At 38.7% G+C, this 14,818-nt stretch overlaps 2 protein-coding genes across 2 annotated transcripts in view; one reads left to right on the top strand and one right to left on the bottom strand.

Annotated features, from left to right (window-relative positions):
* Nucleotides 1-300: 300 nt before the first annotated feature.
* On the top strand, nucleotides 301-12,199 carry Usp1 (ubiquitin specific peptidase 1). The gene is made up of 9 exons (XM_038335070.2): nucleotides 301-811; nucleotides 3,089-3,327; nucleotides 4,788-4,908; nucleotides 5,430-5,534; nucleotides 6,444-6,604; nucleotides 7,741-8,420; nucleotides 9,049-9,219; nucleotides 9,726-9,927; nucleotides 10,734-12,199. The coding sequence occupies exons 2-9, from the start codon at nucleotides 3,158-3,160 to the stop codon at nucleotides 11,461-11,463; spliced, it is 2,340 nt and encodes a 779-aa protein (XP_038190998.1). The 5' UTR covers nucleotides 301-811; nucleotides 3,089-3,157; the 3' UTR covers nucleotides 11,464-12,199.
* A 1,475-nt stretch (nucleotides 12,200-13,674) lies between these two features.
* Dock7 (dedicator of cytokinesis 7) overlaps nucleotides 13,675-14,818 on the bottom strand; it is a 187,348-nt gene continuing 186,204 nt past the window's right edge. The window contains exon 48 of the mRNA XM_038332904.1: nucleotides 13,675-14,112. Within this exon, the coding sequence (XP_038188832.1) occupies nucleotides 14,070-14,112 (43 nt within the window). The 3' untranslated portion in view covers nucleotides 13,675-14,069. The remainder of the gene's footprint in view (nucleotides 14,113-14,818) is intronic.

Here is a 14,818-nt window from a genome sequence, read left to right as displayed (position 1 = left end):
GCACTTCTGATTGGCTTGCCCTGCCGGGGCGGAGGCAGGAGGCTTTGGAAATTGTTCCTTCTGGATTGGCGCATTTGAGCACCTGAGGCAGGGGCTTGTCCCGGCCACTCCCTGTCCCATCTCCCGACCCGTACGCTCCCTCCCCTTCAACTCGCGAGCCCGAATGTTTAAAAAGAATTAAAAAAAAAAAAAAAAAGAGGGCGTGAGCGAGCTCCTGCGCGCCAGCCCGGCCTCCTGCACAGCGCGCGCCTCTGCGAGGACCCGCGCGAGCTGCCCGCACCGCTGCCTGCGCTGTTGAAAGTGCAGAACCCGTTAGGCCCTGGGAGGAACTACCGTTCCAGCTGGTTCCGGAGCCGAGCGCGCCGCTGGCGAGGGGCGGTCGCGCGGCGGCTCGCGCCTTCCGCGTCTCTGCAGCGTGGGGAGGAGAACCGGCACTTTCCGAGGACGCCACCTCCAGCCGCGACGCTGGCGCGGGCGGGGGTTCACTCGCGGGGGTCCTGAGAGTGAGGAAAACGCGCCAAGTTCCCGTCGGTGGCCGAGCGGGGACCCTGCGGCTCGGGAGCGCCGCCACCGCTGTGCAGCCCGGAGCCTTCCCGGCCGGGCTGCGCCGGGGATGTAGTGGGGCCGCGGCGGGCAGGACCGAGCGGCGGCCCGGCTCCCGCTCCGCGGACGAATGGTCACTCCCCCGCGGGAGGCACTCACCTGCGAGCCTTCTCCCGGGACGGCGGCGGGGCTCACCTGTCGCGCCCGCACTCTGCCCGGCTGGTCTCCCCGGCGGCGGCGCCGCAGACTCGCTCAGGGCCATGACCGGGTAAGGAGGGCCGGGGCTTCGGGGCTTCGGGGCCCCGCGATTGCGGGGCAGGTGCGGATCGTGGGGAGCCCCCCGCCCAGGCCCGGACTGCGCTGCGGGAGGCCGGGCGGGAGCCAGCGGGCGCGGCGACCCCGGGGAGGCCACCGGCAGCTTGTGTCCCTCTGCCTGCGCCTTTCGTAACAGGAGCGCTGGCCCGGAGAAGAGGTGTTTGCGATCGCTGTGTCCCGGGTCGGGGTTTGCGAAATTTTACCGCGCATTTTCTTGACTTACACTTTCCAGAAGTGTGAACGGCGCCACGTGTCTTAACCCTGCGCCCAAGAGCTTTTCTTTATTGTTTCACATTTTTCTTTAAAAAATAGTTGAGTCCTGTCCTTTTACACAGATTTGAAAAGCAATGGGTCGGGGGTTCCCGGTGTCATTTGGTCAGGAAGGTTTACCGTTAAGTTCATTGTACGAAGCTTGGTTTATAAAGTTCGCGAGAGATGTTTTTGCCCGAAAGCCCCTGCTTAGAAGGGACGGTGAGAGCGTAAGATCGGGCATCTGGGAAAGTGTCACCCTCGGCGACCGTCAATGCTGGTTGTTTGGAGGGGCCGGGAGGGGATGGTCGGCTGAGGTGAGGTCCGCTATTTCAGCTGACTGATCACTTTCTCCGGCTCCCATTGGCTCCCAGCAAGGCACCTTTCTCGAGTCGTTAATGCTTGGGGCTCTCTGACAGTTTAGCGAAGGCTGATTTATTATTATCCACAGCATTAATGTTTTGTTTTCATTATCAAATAATAGTAGCAGCTTATTGGTAATGTTCTATCAGGAATATTAAGGGGCCAGGAGACAAAATTTAAGTTGCTGACAAGATGGGAAAATTTGTCAGCTTAAAGCTCTTCCTGAGATGATTCCCCAAAAATGTTTTCACTGCAGTGTACACTGGAGTGAATGTTTAGGGGTAGGAGTTGAGTGTACCTCAGTTTACTACTCGGGTACCTACATTTGAAACTCGTTCATATTTTAGGGATATTGTGATGAAAAGGTATTTTTCTTCTAGATATCCCAAGTGAAAAATAGACTTCTACAAAGTATCACAAATATTGCCATATCCTTTTTTTCCTTCCATTTTGAAGTTTTTACCTTGAAACAGGGTAGAAACCTTGTTTGGTGCAGTTTTAAATCATAGAGTTTAGAAATAATTGGAACTGGGTGTGGTGGCTCACAGAACATTCAAAGCAGCACTAGGGAGAGGCCGAGGCAGGTGGATCTCTGAGATCCAGGCCAGCCTACATGCGGCATTCCAAGACAGCCAGGGCTGTACAGTGAGACCTTGCTCCAAAACAAAATTGGAAAACTAAAGAATACTGTAATTTTTAATTCACATGACATGGAGCAAGTTTTTCCACCCATGGTTCCAGCTTTGTATGTGTAGCGTTCGGATTTTATAACTGAAGGCCGGATAATGTGCTTTTCTCTGTATGTGAATTACACTTGAAGCTGTGTAGAGACTTCATTGTGTGTATCATAAATTGACTATAAATGGCCGTGGAAAGAACATTCTTCAGTGTTCACTATTGTGATTTTTCATTCGTCTCTGGTTTTTCTTTACAATTAGAGACGTTTTGTGTAAACTTATTTTTTTAAACTGGTGTGTGTGTGTTTGATGTGCACACAAAGATCAGAGGGCACCCTTCAGAAGTTGGGTTCCTGGGCTCAAGCTGTCAGGCTTATTATTAGCAAGTGCCTTTACCCACTTGATCACCTTACCAGCTCTGGGTTTTTACTTAGTTCTATGACTTTATTGTGCTTCGTGTATGATTTTACTAAGTGGGTATTTTGTGATGTGGCCCTTTATGTATATATACTGAAGTAGTAAGACTTTAGTAGTACATCTTTGAGAAAGTTAGACAGTGTAGCTTCATTCAGTTCTCACCTTGTGGATTGTGACTCTTTGGTGCTCAAATGACTCTTTTACAGGGGTTGCATACCAGAGATCCTGCATATCATATATTTACATTGTGATTTGTTAACAGTAGCAAAATTACAGTTAGGAAGTAGCAACAATAATTTTATGGTTGGGGGTCACCACAACTTGAGGAACTGTATTAAAGGGTTGTAGCATTAGGAAGGTTGAAAAGCACTGATTGAAGCAATAATCCCTAAGTGTCTACTGTCAGGTATTAGGTTTTTAAATATGGTGTCCTGGTGTGTACCATTCTTTTAGCTTTCACAGTTGTTAATTTTGTCACCTACACCTGATGACTAACACATCCTTTTTGTGTGTGTGATTAACAGATACAATTGGTGATTACAGCTGCCTTCTAAAAGTTAATTCTCGTCAACTCCTCGCAATTTTAAAAGAAAATGCCTGGTGTTATTCCTAGTGAAAGTAATGGGCTTGCAAGAGGGAGTCCCTCAAAGAAAAACAGACTTTCTTTGAAGTTTTTTCAGAAAAAGGAAACTAAAAGAGCTTTAGATTTCACCGATTCTCAAGAAAATGAAGAAAAAGCTTCTGAATATAGAGGATCTGAGATGTATGTATTTTATTTTAAATATATTTCTGTACTTTATTCTGAGTCAATGAAGGAACACTGAACTTGGGTTGATACTTCTGCACTGACCTGACAGTTGACATAGGTTAAATACTCATGAATTTGCATTCAGTGAGATGAGATGTATCCTGGTGATTTCTCCTAGGGTCACACCCACAGCATTAACTCATAACAGCCACCTTGTGAGTGATTGAGACTAAATTGGGTTACTATCAAGTGAAACTAGAGCCAGGCTGTGGTGGTGCAGATCTTTAATCCCAACACTTGGGAGGCAGAGACAGGCGTGTCTCTGTGAGTTCAAGGCCAGTCTGCTCTACTGAGGGAGTTCCAGGACTAACTTTAAAGCTACAAAGAAACCCTGTCTTTAAAAATAAAAAAGAGGGGGGGGGGTGGAGGAACCATCAGTTTATGTAGGGTACTGCATGTACAGACGAGATTTTCTTTGGTTTGGTTCAGAAGACTTGACAGTTACTCCAAAACAACTCAGAAGCAGGAGAGTTGCAAATTATATTGGAACTGGATTTTAAAAATGGCTTTAATGCACATTAATTTTTTACTCACTAAAAAGATGAGAGAAGGAATGCATATAAAGTACAGATGAGTCCAACATAAAAGTGAATAAAGCTAATTATTTTTCTAGTCTAAACTCACATTTTTCCTTTTTGATGGTGGATAAGTGCACAAAAAATGTAATTGATGGTGGCAGTGTAAAGCCCTAAATGGAACTCCCTGGTTTCAAATGGCTGTCCTATAGGACTGAGCAAGTGTTTGAGTGGCTACGTTAGTCTAGCTGCATGATGTTTTTTTTTTTATTGGAATTCATTATAATGTAAAGTTATTTTTAAATTAAAAATAAGGAATAAAAGTGAATATTTCAAATTGCTCTAGTTGGGGTCTTAGTTCAACAAATGGGTGGTTTGTTGGGTAACAAAATTAGATTTTATCCCGTGTATGTTTTCCCAGTGTTTGTTAGGGTTAGTTTTATAGCTCAGTGGTCTCCTGGGTTCAATCCCAAGTACCAAAGATGGAAAAAAGGTGACCTATTTAAGTGAGGAGAAGCAGTCTAATTCTCTTCATAGACTTTCTTCTAAACCTTTACGAATATAACCTCCTTAAATAGTGTTGCTAATTATTAGCTCATTCCCAGGTTTATATTCATAATTAAATTGATTAAAAATGTCCCAGTAGGTGAAAGAAACCACCATATCAGTTCATTTACTTTTATGGGACTAACATCCTCTTTAGGGAATTATCTGGAGGTTTGTAGAGTGTGACTTAAAGTCTCTACAGGGGTATGCTTATTTTGAGTCTGAAATGTTTCCTCTTGAAACTGCCACCTGACTGTTCATATCATACCTCTTGTAAAAACCTAAACTTAGCGCAGCAGCCTTCCCACTTTAGGGTCTACTTCTTTACATCATCTCTTCCCTGTATGTTAACAGTGACCAAGTTGTTCCTGCTGCACAGTCCTCACCGATAAACTGTGAGAAGAGAGAGAACTTGTTACCATTTGTGGGACTGAATAATCTCGGCAACACTTGCTATCTGAATAGCATTCTTCAGGTAAAATGATGTAACATTTAATGTTTCTTGAAAATTTTAGATTACTGAATTGCTTTGTCTATACTTTGTTTACCTTTATTTGTAAACAAACCAAATTAGGTTATAATACTCTAAACTGCATCTTATTAAACTTCCTGTGGGGTAAGAAAAAACAAAGGAAAGATATTAAAATTGGGAAGATTGCTTAAAAGGAAGGTGTCAAACCATCCCCCCCCCACCTTGCCTGCTTTATTTCTGGTGCTGTGTCCACTTAAAAACTCTTGTTATTTTGTGTACCCTTAAATTTTTTTGTTTCCTTTCTTTGTCCTTGTAATCTTAATCTTATTAATGTATCTACCTAGGTTCAGTAAGTGCTACTGAGAGTTAGAACAGTGGGTTAGTATTGATGGGGTAGAGAACAAGTTTTCATAGTGGTCTTAACATCTGAGTTTCTGTAAGATACAGTAAAAGTGCCCTAAAGAAGGCATTAGTGATTTTAGGTGTACTGTTTGCTTAGTACTTAGACAATGTCCCTTTTGTAGGTGTTATACTTTTGTCCTGGTTTTAAATCTGGAGTGAAACACTTATTTAATGTTATTTCAAGGAAGAAAGAAGCTCTGAAGGATGACTCTAATCAAAAAGATAAGGTAAAAAAATTAATTTGTTTTTGTTTTGTTTTGTTTTTTGAGATAAGATTTCTTTGTAGCTTTGGAGCCTGTTCTGGAACTAGCTCTAGTAGACCAGGCTGGCCTTGAACTCACAGAGATCTGCCTGCTTCCTGAGTGCTGGGATTAAAGGCGTGCAGCAACACCGCCTGCCCCCCCCCCCCAAAAAAAAATTTGAAAAGCAAAATAAAATAGGGGGAAGGCCATGCATGGTGGTGCACACCTTTAATTCCAGCATTTGGGAGGCAGACACAAGTAGATCTCTGAGGCTGAGGTCAAGCCTGGTTTGTCTCTATTTGATTTCTTGACCAGACAGGGCACACAGTGACCCTGTCTCAAAAACAAAAAAGAACTCACACAAACAAGAAACTAATGGGAGGAGTTAAATTTATTTGATAAATAAATAAGAAAGAGGTTAATAGGTTAATATTAACTATTAAATAAAAGGTAATAGATTCTTAGGAGAGTTCAGAACAATGGTGATAGATTATTTCTGTTGATTTATAAACAAGAATTAAGCTTTTAAGTACTGTATATTATAGTATTTTTCATTCTGATAAAGGACCTTACCAGATTATTCAGTCCTGTGTAGAGGGGTTTTTTTTTGATTTTTTTTTTTTTATGCATTGTTTACTAGGTAAGTGAAGCTCCACCACTGAGCCACATTCCTAGCTTCAAATGCAAATGAATACATTAAAAGAAAACTGATTAGAAAATCACTTTTCCATTTAGAAAGCAACTGGAAAAAAACTCTACAATGAAAAAGTTGACATGTTTAATAGAAGTTTTGTTGTACTGAAATTAAAATTAGAAGAGCTACATTATTCAGTTAGACTAAGATGTAAAGAGGTATGTATTTAATGTTTATAAATTATTTTTTTTTCTTGATAGGGAAGCTGCAAAGAAGATCCTTTGGCAAGTTATGAGCTTATATGCAGTTTACAATCCTTAATAATTTCAGTTGAACAGCTTCAGGCTAGTTTTCTCTTAAATCCAGAGAAATATACAGATGAACTTGCTACACAGCCAAGGCGACTGCTTAACACACTCAGGTATAGCCTCTCTAACACAGTTTTACAATTCTTTGTCTGTTTCTGTTTTTAGACAAGAGTGATATATGAATAAATAAGGAGTAAATGGCAAGAAAATTGAAGCTCCTAGACTCACAGCCTTTTATATCCCAGAGGCTTTGAAAATTATTTTTAAAAATAAATTATACTAAGTTAATTAGATTCAAATTTATATTAGTCTATTTATATTCTTTACTCATAGTTCTTTCTGATGTGAATTAATAAATTTTCTATCAAAAGACTGTGTGATTATAGGATACTGCCCCATATGTTGATGATTCATACTTTTATATGTGCTATATTACACTCCTTAAAAAAATACAGATATATGTGGTATGTGGGCTCCACATCAGATCAGTCTCTGGTGGTAAAGCCTAGGTATTAATACAGTTACTCATTTTTGTGGTACCGAGGATCAAACCCAGGCCTTGTACATGCTAGAGCATACACTCCATCATCGATCAACATCCTATAGACCCATATTGTCATCTGAAAATGAAAATACCAGAATTCCTAAATACATGTGATCCTAAAAATTTCAGATTAGAAATTAGTCTATGTACACAATGTATTATGCATAAAAACTTCAGGTTCTAAATACTTATTATATGTGCTTAAAAATTAACACACACACACACACATATGATCCATAACATTAAGAAAATTTCATAATGAGACCTGACGTAAAAACCTCTTTTTAGTTTTTGAATAGATGTAGGCCCAGGACATTTACCTTTGTTATGAGGCATTATAAAATGGTGGCCAAGAACTGATTCTGGACCCTCACATTGTATCTCTTATGATCCTTTTAGGCAAGTTATTTAACCTCATGGCATCTGTCAGTAGTTACTTAGTGGCAGTTACTGTACAGGACACACAGCATTTCAAATAAAATATCATGGTATAGCACTGTCAGCATTAGTTATTCATAATACTTAGAAGAGGGTCACAGTATGGTGATAATAAAATACAGTAAAATTGGTTTTTACTTTCAACAGTAAATTTAGGTAAGAGGTTTCAAATTAGTAGAATACTTTTGGATATTTAAAATAGTTGATGGAAAATTTTTGTTACTATGCAAAACTAGAATTAGCTAAAATGAACACTTCTATTGATAGGGAGCTCAACCCTATGTATGAAGGTTATCTACAGCATGATGCACAGGAAGTGCTCCAGTGTATTCTGGGAAACATTCAAGAAACATGCCAACTCCTGAAAAAAGACGAAGTGAAAAGTTTGCCTGAATTATCTACAAAGGTAGAAGAAAAATCTCATCAGAAAGAGGAACTAAGAGGAGTTAGCAGCATGGAGATTGACAGTATGAAGAATCTGGAGGACTTTAAAGAAAAACTCCCAAAAGGAAACTGGAAAAGGAAATGTGACAGTGAGCCTGGTAACATGAAGAAGAAAGTTAAGTTGTCCAAGGAGTCCCAGTCACTGGAAGAGAACCAGAGACAAACTAGGTCAAAAAGAAAAGCTGCTGGCGACACCTTAGAGGCTTCTCCTAACATCATCCCCAAGTGTGTTTCTGAAAATGAGAGTGTGAGACCCTCCCAAAAGAAATCAAAAGTTAAAATAAATTGGCTAAAGTCTACAACTAAGCAGCCCAGCATTCTTTCTAAGTTCTGTAGTTTGGGGAAAATAACAACAAACCAGCGATCCAAAGGACAATCTAAAGAAAATGAGTCTGATCTTGAAGAGGACCCAGGGGATTCTACAGCTAATGGTGGTACACTTGACTCCCCAGGAAGCAGTGGTACACCTGTGGCCGCTAGTGATGTGAAGCCCATAAACAAAGGTCAGTGTAGTTATTAAAATGACAAGTTGGGATATTAATAACTATAGAAATATACAGTAGTTAAGATTTTGTTGAAGGTAACTTAACCATTGGATGTCAGCTGTAGTGTTTAAAGTGTTATACTTGAGTGTATGAACATGTACTATGTAATGCTCTTGTATTGTTAGGGTAATTTTGCTCGATGGTTTCTAAAGTAGGGAAGTTCAGTACATTTTTAGTGGAAAAGCAATGGGGTTTTTCCCCCCTTTTATCTACAGAATATGACAAACTCATAAGGGACATAGTTTAGTGAATCTTAGTTGAGATTTTGTTTATACATGTACGCATCTTAGGAAAAATCTGTAGTTAATGTGATTGTGCCCATTTTTTTTTTCTTTCTCTGGGGTAATTCTATAAGGACATGTCTTTGGGAGGCAAGTTGAAGATTCAGCTGACTTTATTCTAAGGATAGTAATTTCTATTTAAAATGTTTTTGGTAGTGACTACATTTAATGAATAAGGCACTGCTTAACTAGATGTGAAAAAGATCTTGTGTTCATGATATACTTTATTTCAGTGGGAAATTGATGAATTGGACTATACTGAAAAACAAGTCTTTATAGACTTAATTTTCCTGTTTTCGTTTTAGGTGCAGAACAGATTGGTTTTGAACTCGTAGAGAAATTATTTCAAGGTCAGCTAGTATTAAGGACTCGCTGTTTGGAATGTGAAAGCTTAACAGAAAGAAGAGAAGATTTCCAGGATATTAGTGTCCCGGTACAAGAAGATGAGCTTTCTAAAGTTGAGGAGAGCTCTGAAAGTAAGCAAATGGGAGCCTGTGTGCACCATGGCATATAATATATAGCTTTCCTGTTGTCTTGCACCATTTATTAATTATATTTATGGAATTGTAGGCATTTTAATTTGAAATGTTGGAATGCAAAAATGAAATACTTTAACATTGGAGACCCTAATATTTGGTAACTGGAGTTGTTTTAAAATTAAATATTTAAGCCACTGTTGTGTTCAGTGTAAACCATGAAAAGTATAGACTGTCCTGAGGAGTCATGAGGCTGGCTTTACCGGAGATACTAGCAGTTGACTTATACTTAGCAGGGACTGGGCTGACTTGGCCTTTTTTTCTTTTTTTGGCTAGTAATATTTAGAAGACATGTATATGTACTTTCAGGATAACTGAAAGCAAATGAAATCTTTTTAGATGTTGGGGATGGGTTATTTGAAACTGAATGATTATATTGCACATGGAACCTTGTTTATTTTTTGAATGTCTGAAAGATACTATGAGTGAACAATTCTGTTTTATAGTTTCTCCAGAGCCAAAAACAGAAATGAAGACCTTGAGATGGGCAATTTCACAATTTGCTTCAGTGGAAAGAATTGTAGGGGAAGACAAATATTTCTGTGAAAATTGCCATCACTATACAGAAGCAGAGCGGAGTCTCTTATTTGATAAAATGCCCGAAGTTATCACTATCCATCTGAAGTGCTTTGCTGCTAGTGGCTTGGAGTGAGTATTGTGAATGAACTGAGGGTCTGTCAGAAACAACTCTGCTCTCCACAGGCGGGCTCTCGGGGCATGCATCCTACATAACTGTGCTCTTGGGGGCTGGTGGTACAGTTCAGATAGTGAGCTCTCAGATTTGGTCTCTAGCACCAAAAGAAAAACAAAAAACTAGTACAATTCTCAAATATATCCTTTCTTATTCATTGTGTAGGTGCTAGTTGTAGTATTCTGCTTTAATGGAACTGACTGAAATGGAGAAATCTTTAATACTTCTTTCCTTCCCCTTCTTTGACACAGGGTTTCATTGTTAACAGCCATAGCTGGCCTCAAAATACAGCTGTTCTCTTGCCTCAGAGGCTGCAGCTAGAATTAGAGGTGTGAGCCACCAGACTCATGCATACTTTTTGGGGATATAACAAAGCAAAATTCTTTTCAGTTTTAAGGAAAGTTGGAAATTGAACTCATCTCTGAAAACTTTGGGGAAATTTTATAGTTGGGAATTTGTCTATATGCTATATTAAAATAAATATAAAATGGATGTTTTGGATAATCTGTCTTTTCTGACATGCTGTTGCACACTCCATGGACTTCCACCTGCCTCTGCTTCCCAAATGCCAGGATTAAAGGTGTGCATTATTACACCTAGGTTCTATTTGAATATTTTTGTGTATGTGCTTTTTTTGAAATTGAGGTCTTAGTTTGTCTTTGTTCACAACTAAACATTAAGGGCTTAATACTTGGTTTCACATTGTGTGTAAAATTTTACATTTAAAATGGAATTACAGGAGACCTTTTTTTTCCTTCCAAAGGTTTGATTGTTACGGTGGAGGACTTTCCAAGATCAACACTCCTTTACTGACACCTCTTAAACTGTCACTAGAAGAATGGAGCACAAAGCCGACTAACGACAGCTATGGATTATTTGCTGTTGTGATGCACAGTGGCATTACCATTAGCAGTGGGCACTATACTGCTTCTGTTAAAGTCACTGACCTTAACAGTCTGGAACTAGATAAAGGGAATTTTGTGGTTGACCAGATGTGTGAGATAGGTAAGCCAGAGCCACTGAATGAGGAAGCAAGGGGAATGGCTGAAAATTATGATGATGAAGTATCAATTAGAGTTGGTGGAAATGCCCAGCCAAGTAAAGTTTTGAACAAAAAAAATGTAGAAGCTGTTGGACTTCTTGGAGGACAAAAGAGCAAAGCAGATTATGAGCTGTACAACAAAGCGTCTAATCCTGATAAGGTTGCCGGGACAGCATTTGCTGAAAATAGAAATTCTGAAACTAATGATACTAATGGGACCCACGAATCTGACAGGAACAAGGAATCCAGTGACCAAACAGGCATTAACACGAGTGGATTGGAGAACAAAATTTCGTATGTAGTGCAAAGCTTAAAGGAGTACGAGGGGAAGTGGTTGCTTTTTGATGATTCTGAAGTAAAAGTTACAGAAGAAAAGGACTTTTTAAATTCTCTTTCCCCTTCTACATCTCCTACATCTACTCCTTACTTGCTATTTTATAAGAAATTATAGTGAGTGTATTTTCCTTGTGTATATATTAAACAGACCTGGACAAACATGGGTAAAGTTGATTACACCTAAGAGTCTTTAGTTTATCTTTTGAAGCTATTGGATATTATTGGTCTCTCTAGGCTTTTATATAAATAGTGAGATTTTAAATACTGAAAACCATGTTAATTTTTAGAATCATTTTCCTTAGTAGAGACTAGTGATGCATAAGCTTCTGGGAACAAACTTGTATAGGTACTAAATAATCCAAAATAGAAGTTTGAAAGCAGTTAACACTTTTGGATTTACACAATCTTTTGTGTTTGCTTTTTAAAATAAAATGCTTGTATTTGTATTCTTCATATTTTGGGGTAATTATCTACTTGATGTTTATAGGTCTGGCTTTTTCACCTGAGAAACAGAATCTCAATTCAGTGTATTTAGTTTTATAGTAGTCATGGAGCCAAATCTTTGGGCTGTATCAGAGGCACGAAGTCTAGAATGTGTATATTCACAATGATGTATATTTTGTGCCTTCAATAACTTTGAAAAGTGTCTCAGAAAAGCTGGCAGTCCCTCTATCTTCATAAGAATTTTATATGTATTTATGAAGATGACTCTAGTCAATCTTTTGGGCATGACTAATTTGTATCTCTTCATATTCACTCTGCACGATCTGTATATAGTACATCGACCTAGAGGTATGACCTTTAACTTTTTTAAAAACTGGGAGGTCAATAAAATTTAAGCTGTTTAACAACCATGTATATAAATGTGTGGTTTTTAAATGCATATTTTTATCAAAGTGGAGTTCTTAAAAGTACATACAAGAGAGAATAATCATGCATAATTACCTTCAATACTCAATTTCTGGCAGTGGAGAGCAGAGGTGAAAAGCATTTTCAGAGAGAAACTACCTAAGTCCAATCAAGTTGTCTTAGTTTTAAGACTCTATGTTTGGCACACATTGAAGGTTGACAAAGTTTTAAGTCATTCTAAATCACTTGTTTTAGGACCACAAGGGACATTCTTGGCATTAAGCTTTTCTTAGAAATGAGTAAGTAGATAGTGCTATTGGAACAACATTTCATTCTGATAGGAAAGGTTGCTTATTCCACTAACATTCTCCCGCAGATGGTGCATGGGAATGAAGTCTGCTTGCCTCCTCAGTAGTTGACAATCACTGGTGAATCTTAAAAATCACCATCCTGTGCTATCAGTTAGAGCTGCAGAGAGTTCCAGGCCAGAAAGGTTATGTTTTCAGAAGACATTGCCAGGAAATAGAACAAAACCGAGTAAGAAGTCATTCTAACTCATGAGAAAATAACTGGCATTTCATAACTAAATCATAATTACATAAATAAAAAAAGTCCTGCATACTACCACTGAGATGTGAAACAGCTCAAGTAACAAAGTGAGAAGTGACAGGTGTGTACTTAGTGTCTTCTCCCTAATGCTACCTCCTTTACCTCCCACAGCCTACCAAAGAGGGAAGGTGCCATTTCTAATGACTCACCAGTACTCAGCACTTACGGGTATTATCAGTGTTGCTGTTCTGTAAGCCACAGTGCCAAAAAATGTTTGAAACATTCAGGAAACGTCAATATTCACTGGGGTAATTGTGCCAAGTGTGTAAAATGTTGATTTTCTCTGTGTACCTTTTTCATATTGAAATTACAATTACTTGGATGACAGCAACTAATTTATGCATTTTGTAAAACCATGTGACTTTCTCACTTAATTGGTAGATTAAAACCAATGAAGCCCTAGCTCTGTGTTACCATCAGTGATAAGAAATAGCCTTAAAGCAGCTTCTATTTAATGGTTCTGTCAGTTAATAGGTTAATTCGAGGCACAGTAATCAGTTCAAATTGCTGACTCATGAAGTTGATACTAATAAATGATCCATAAAGATCAAGCTGCTGTCATTTCCATATTACCAGTATTAGATATTTTGGTATATAATCATTTATAGAATATTTTTTTCTTTTGAGACATAGTTTCTCTGTAGACTAGGCTGGCCTCCAATTCACAGAGCTGCCTCTTTCTTGAGTGCTGGAATTACAGGTGTGTGCCACCACTGTCTGATTTTATGAAAATGTTTTATCAAATACATTTTTGGCAATTCTTAATAGGCCTTTTTTTGGGAGTAGAATCTGCCACCAGCCATTTTTTGAACAATTCATTTTTCCCATTGTAATAGAGGAAAAAAAAACAAAATCCCACTCTTTAAAATTAGTGTAAACATTCACGTATTTAATAGTACCTTTAAAATAAGCATTACTACATTTAAAATGGTTCCAAAATGAATGAATCTATAAATGATAATATAAATTAAAAAATAAGAACTTAAAGTAAATAAATTTAACATTAGCTATGGTATAAATAATTGTAAATGTGTACTGTACCTTTGAATCATTAAAACTGTTTTTTTAAAAGATGACAGCATGTTACCAGGTTAGACACCACAGCCATGAGCCTGACATGTAACAGCCTGAATCTGGTAGCACATTCTTCAGTAAGTAAATGCTATTGCTTCCAGAATGATATCCAAGTCCTGTGTTGCAATAGACCTCTCAGTCAATGTTGAATACATGGCTCGTTTCAAGTGACTAGAACAAGTGTATACTTTAGAGTTCCATTTTTCGAAGGCTCATTCGGCTGAAGGAATCTCTGAGGAAAATAAGAGAATATGGTTAAGAACAATTTTTAGAAGGTACCATGGTTTTTTTTTTCCCCTCATAAACCTTTAAGGGTTTTTTTGTTTTGTTTTGTTTTGTTTTCCCTGCCAGAGACACCTCAATATTAGATGTTCATCTTACATTTTCTATCATATTCTGGTTTACAGATTTCTCTACAGATTAGATGTATGTGATAGCAGCCACTTTGCCAAATCTATTGATTATTTGTCCAAAAGGTTATTTGGATAGCTACTTAAAGGTGCCATGGGAGAGATTTCCGAAGTATTCAGAATTACTATGGTAAAAGGTAAGTGGTTTTTGAATCATAAACTTGAAATCAAACAAGTGTTTTTCAAACTACAGTATCTTCTATGTGGATTTATATATTACTATTTACCATGTTTGAAATTAAGGAAAATTTAAGTTATTTTACAAAGTAGCTGATTGTTATTTAAAAAACAAAACAAAAAACTTGCAAGGGTAAGGCATGGTGGCTCACACCTTTAATCCTGGCACTCAGGAGGCAGAGACAAGTGGATCTCTGAATTTGAGGTCAGCCAGGGCTGGGTGGTGGTGGCACAGGCCTGTAATCACAGCAATTGGGAGGCAGGCCTGATCTACATTTAAAATGAGTAGCATTCATACATAATGTCTAGCTTAATAGAAGGCCTAAGTTCTCCAACCTGCTTCTCCAGTCA

This window comes from Arvicola amphibius, chromosome 6, assembly GCF_903992535.2.
Source record: "Arvicola amphibius chromosome 6, mArvAmp1.2, whole genome shotgun sequence".
Classification (NCBI taxonomy): domain Eukaryota; kingdom Metazoa; phylum Chordata; class Mammalia; order Rodentia; family Cricetidae; genus Arvicola; species Arvicola amphibius.
Note: the sequence above shows the minus strand (reverse complement) of the source record. Positions and strands in the feature narration are given on the sequence as shown.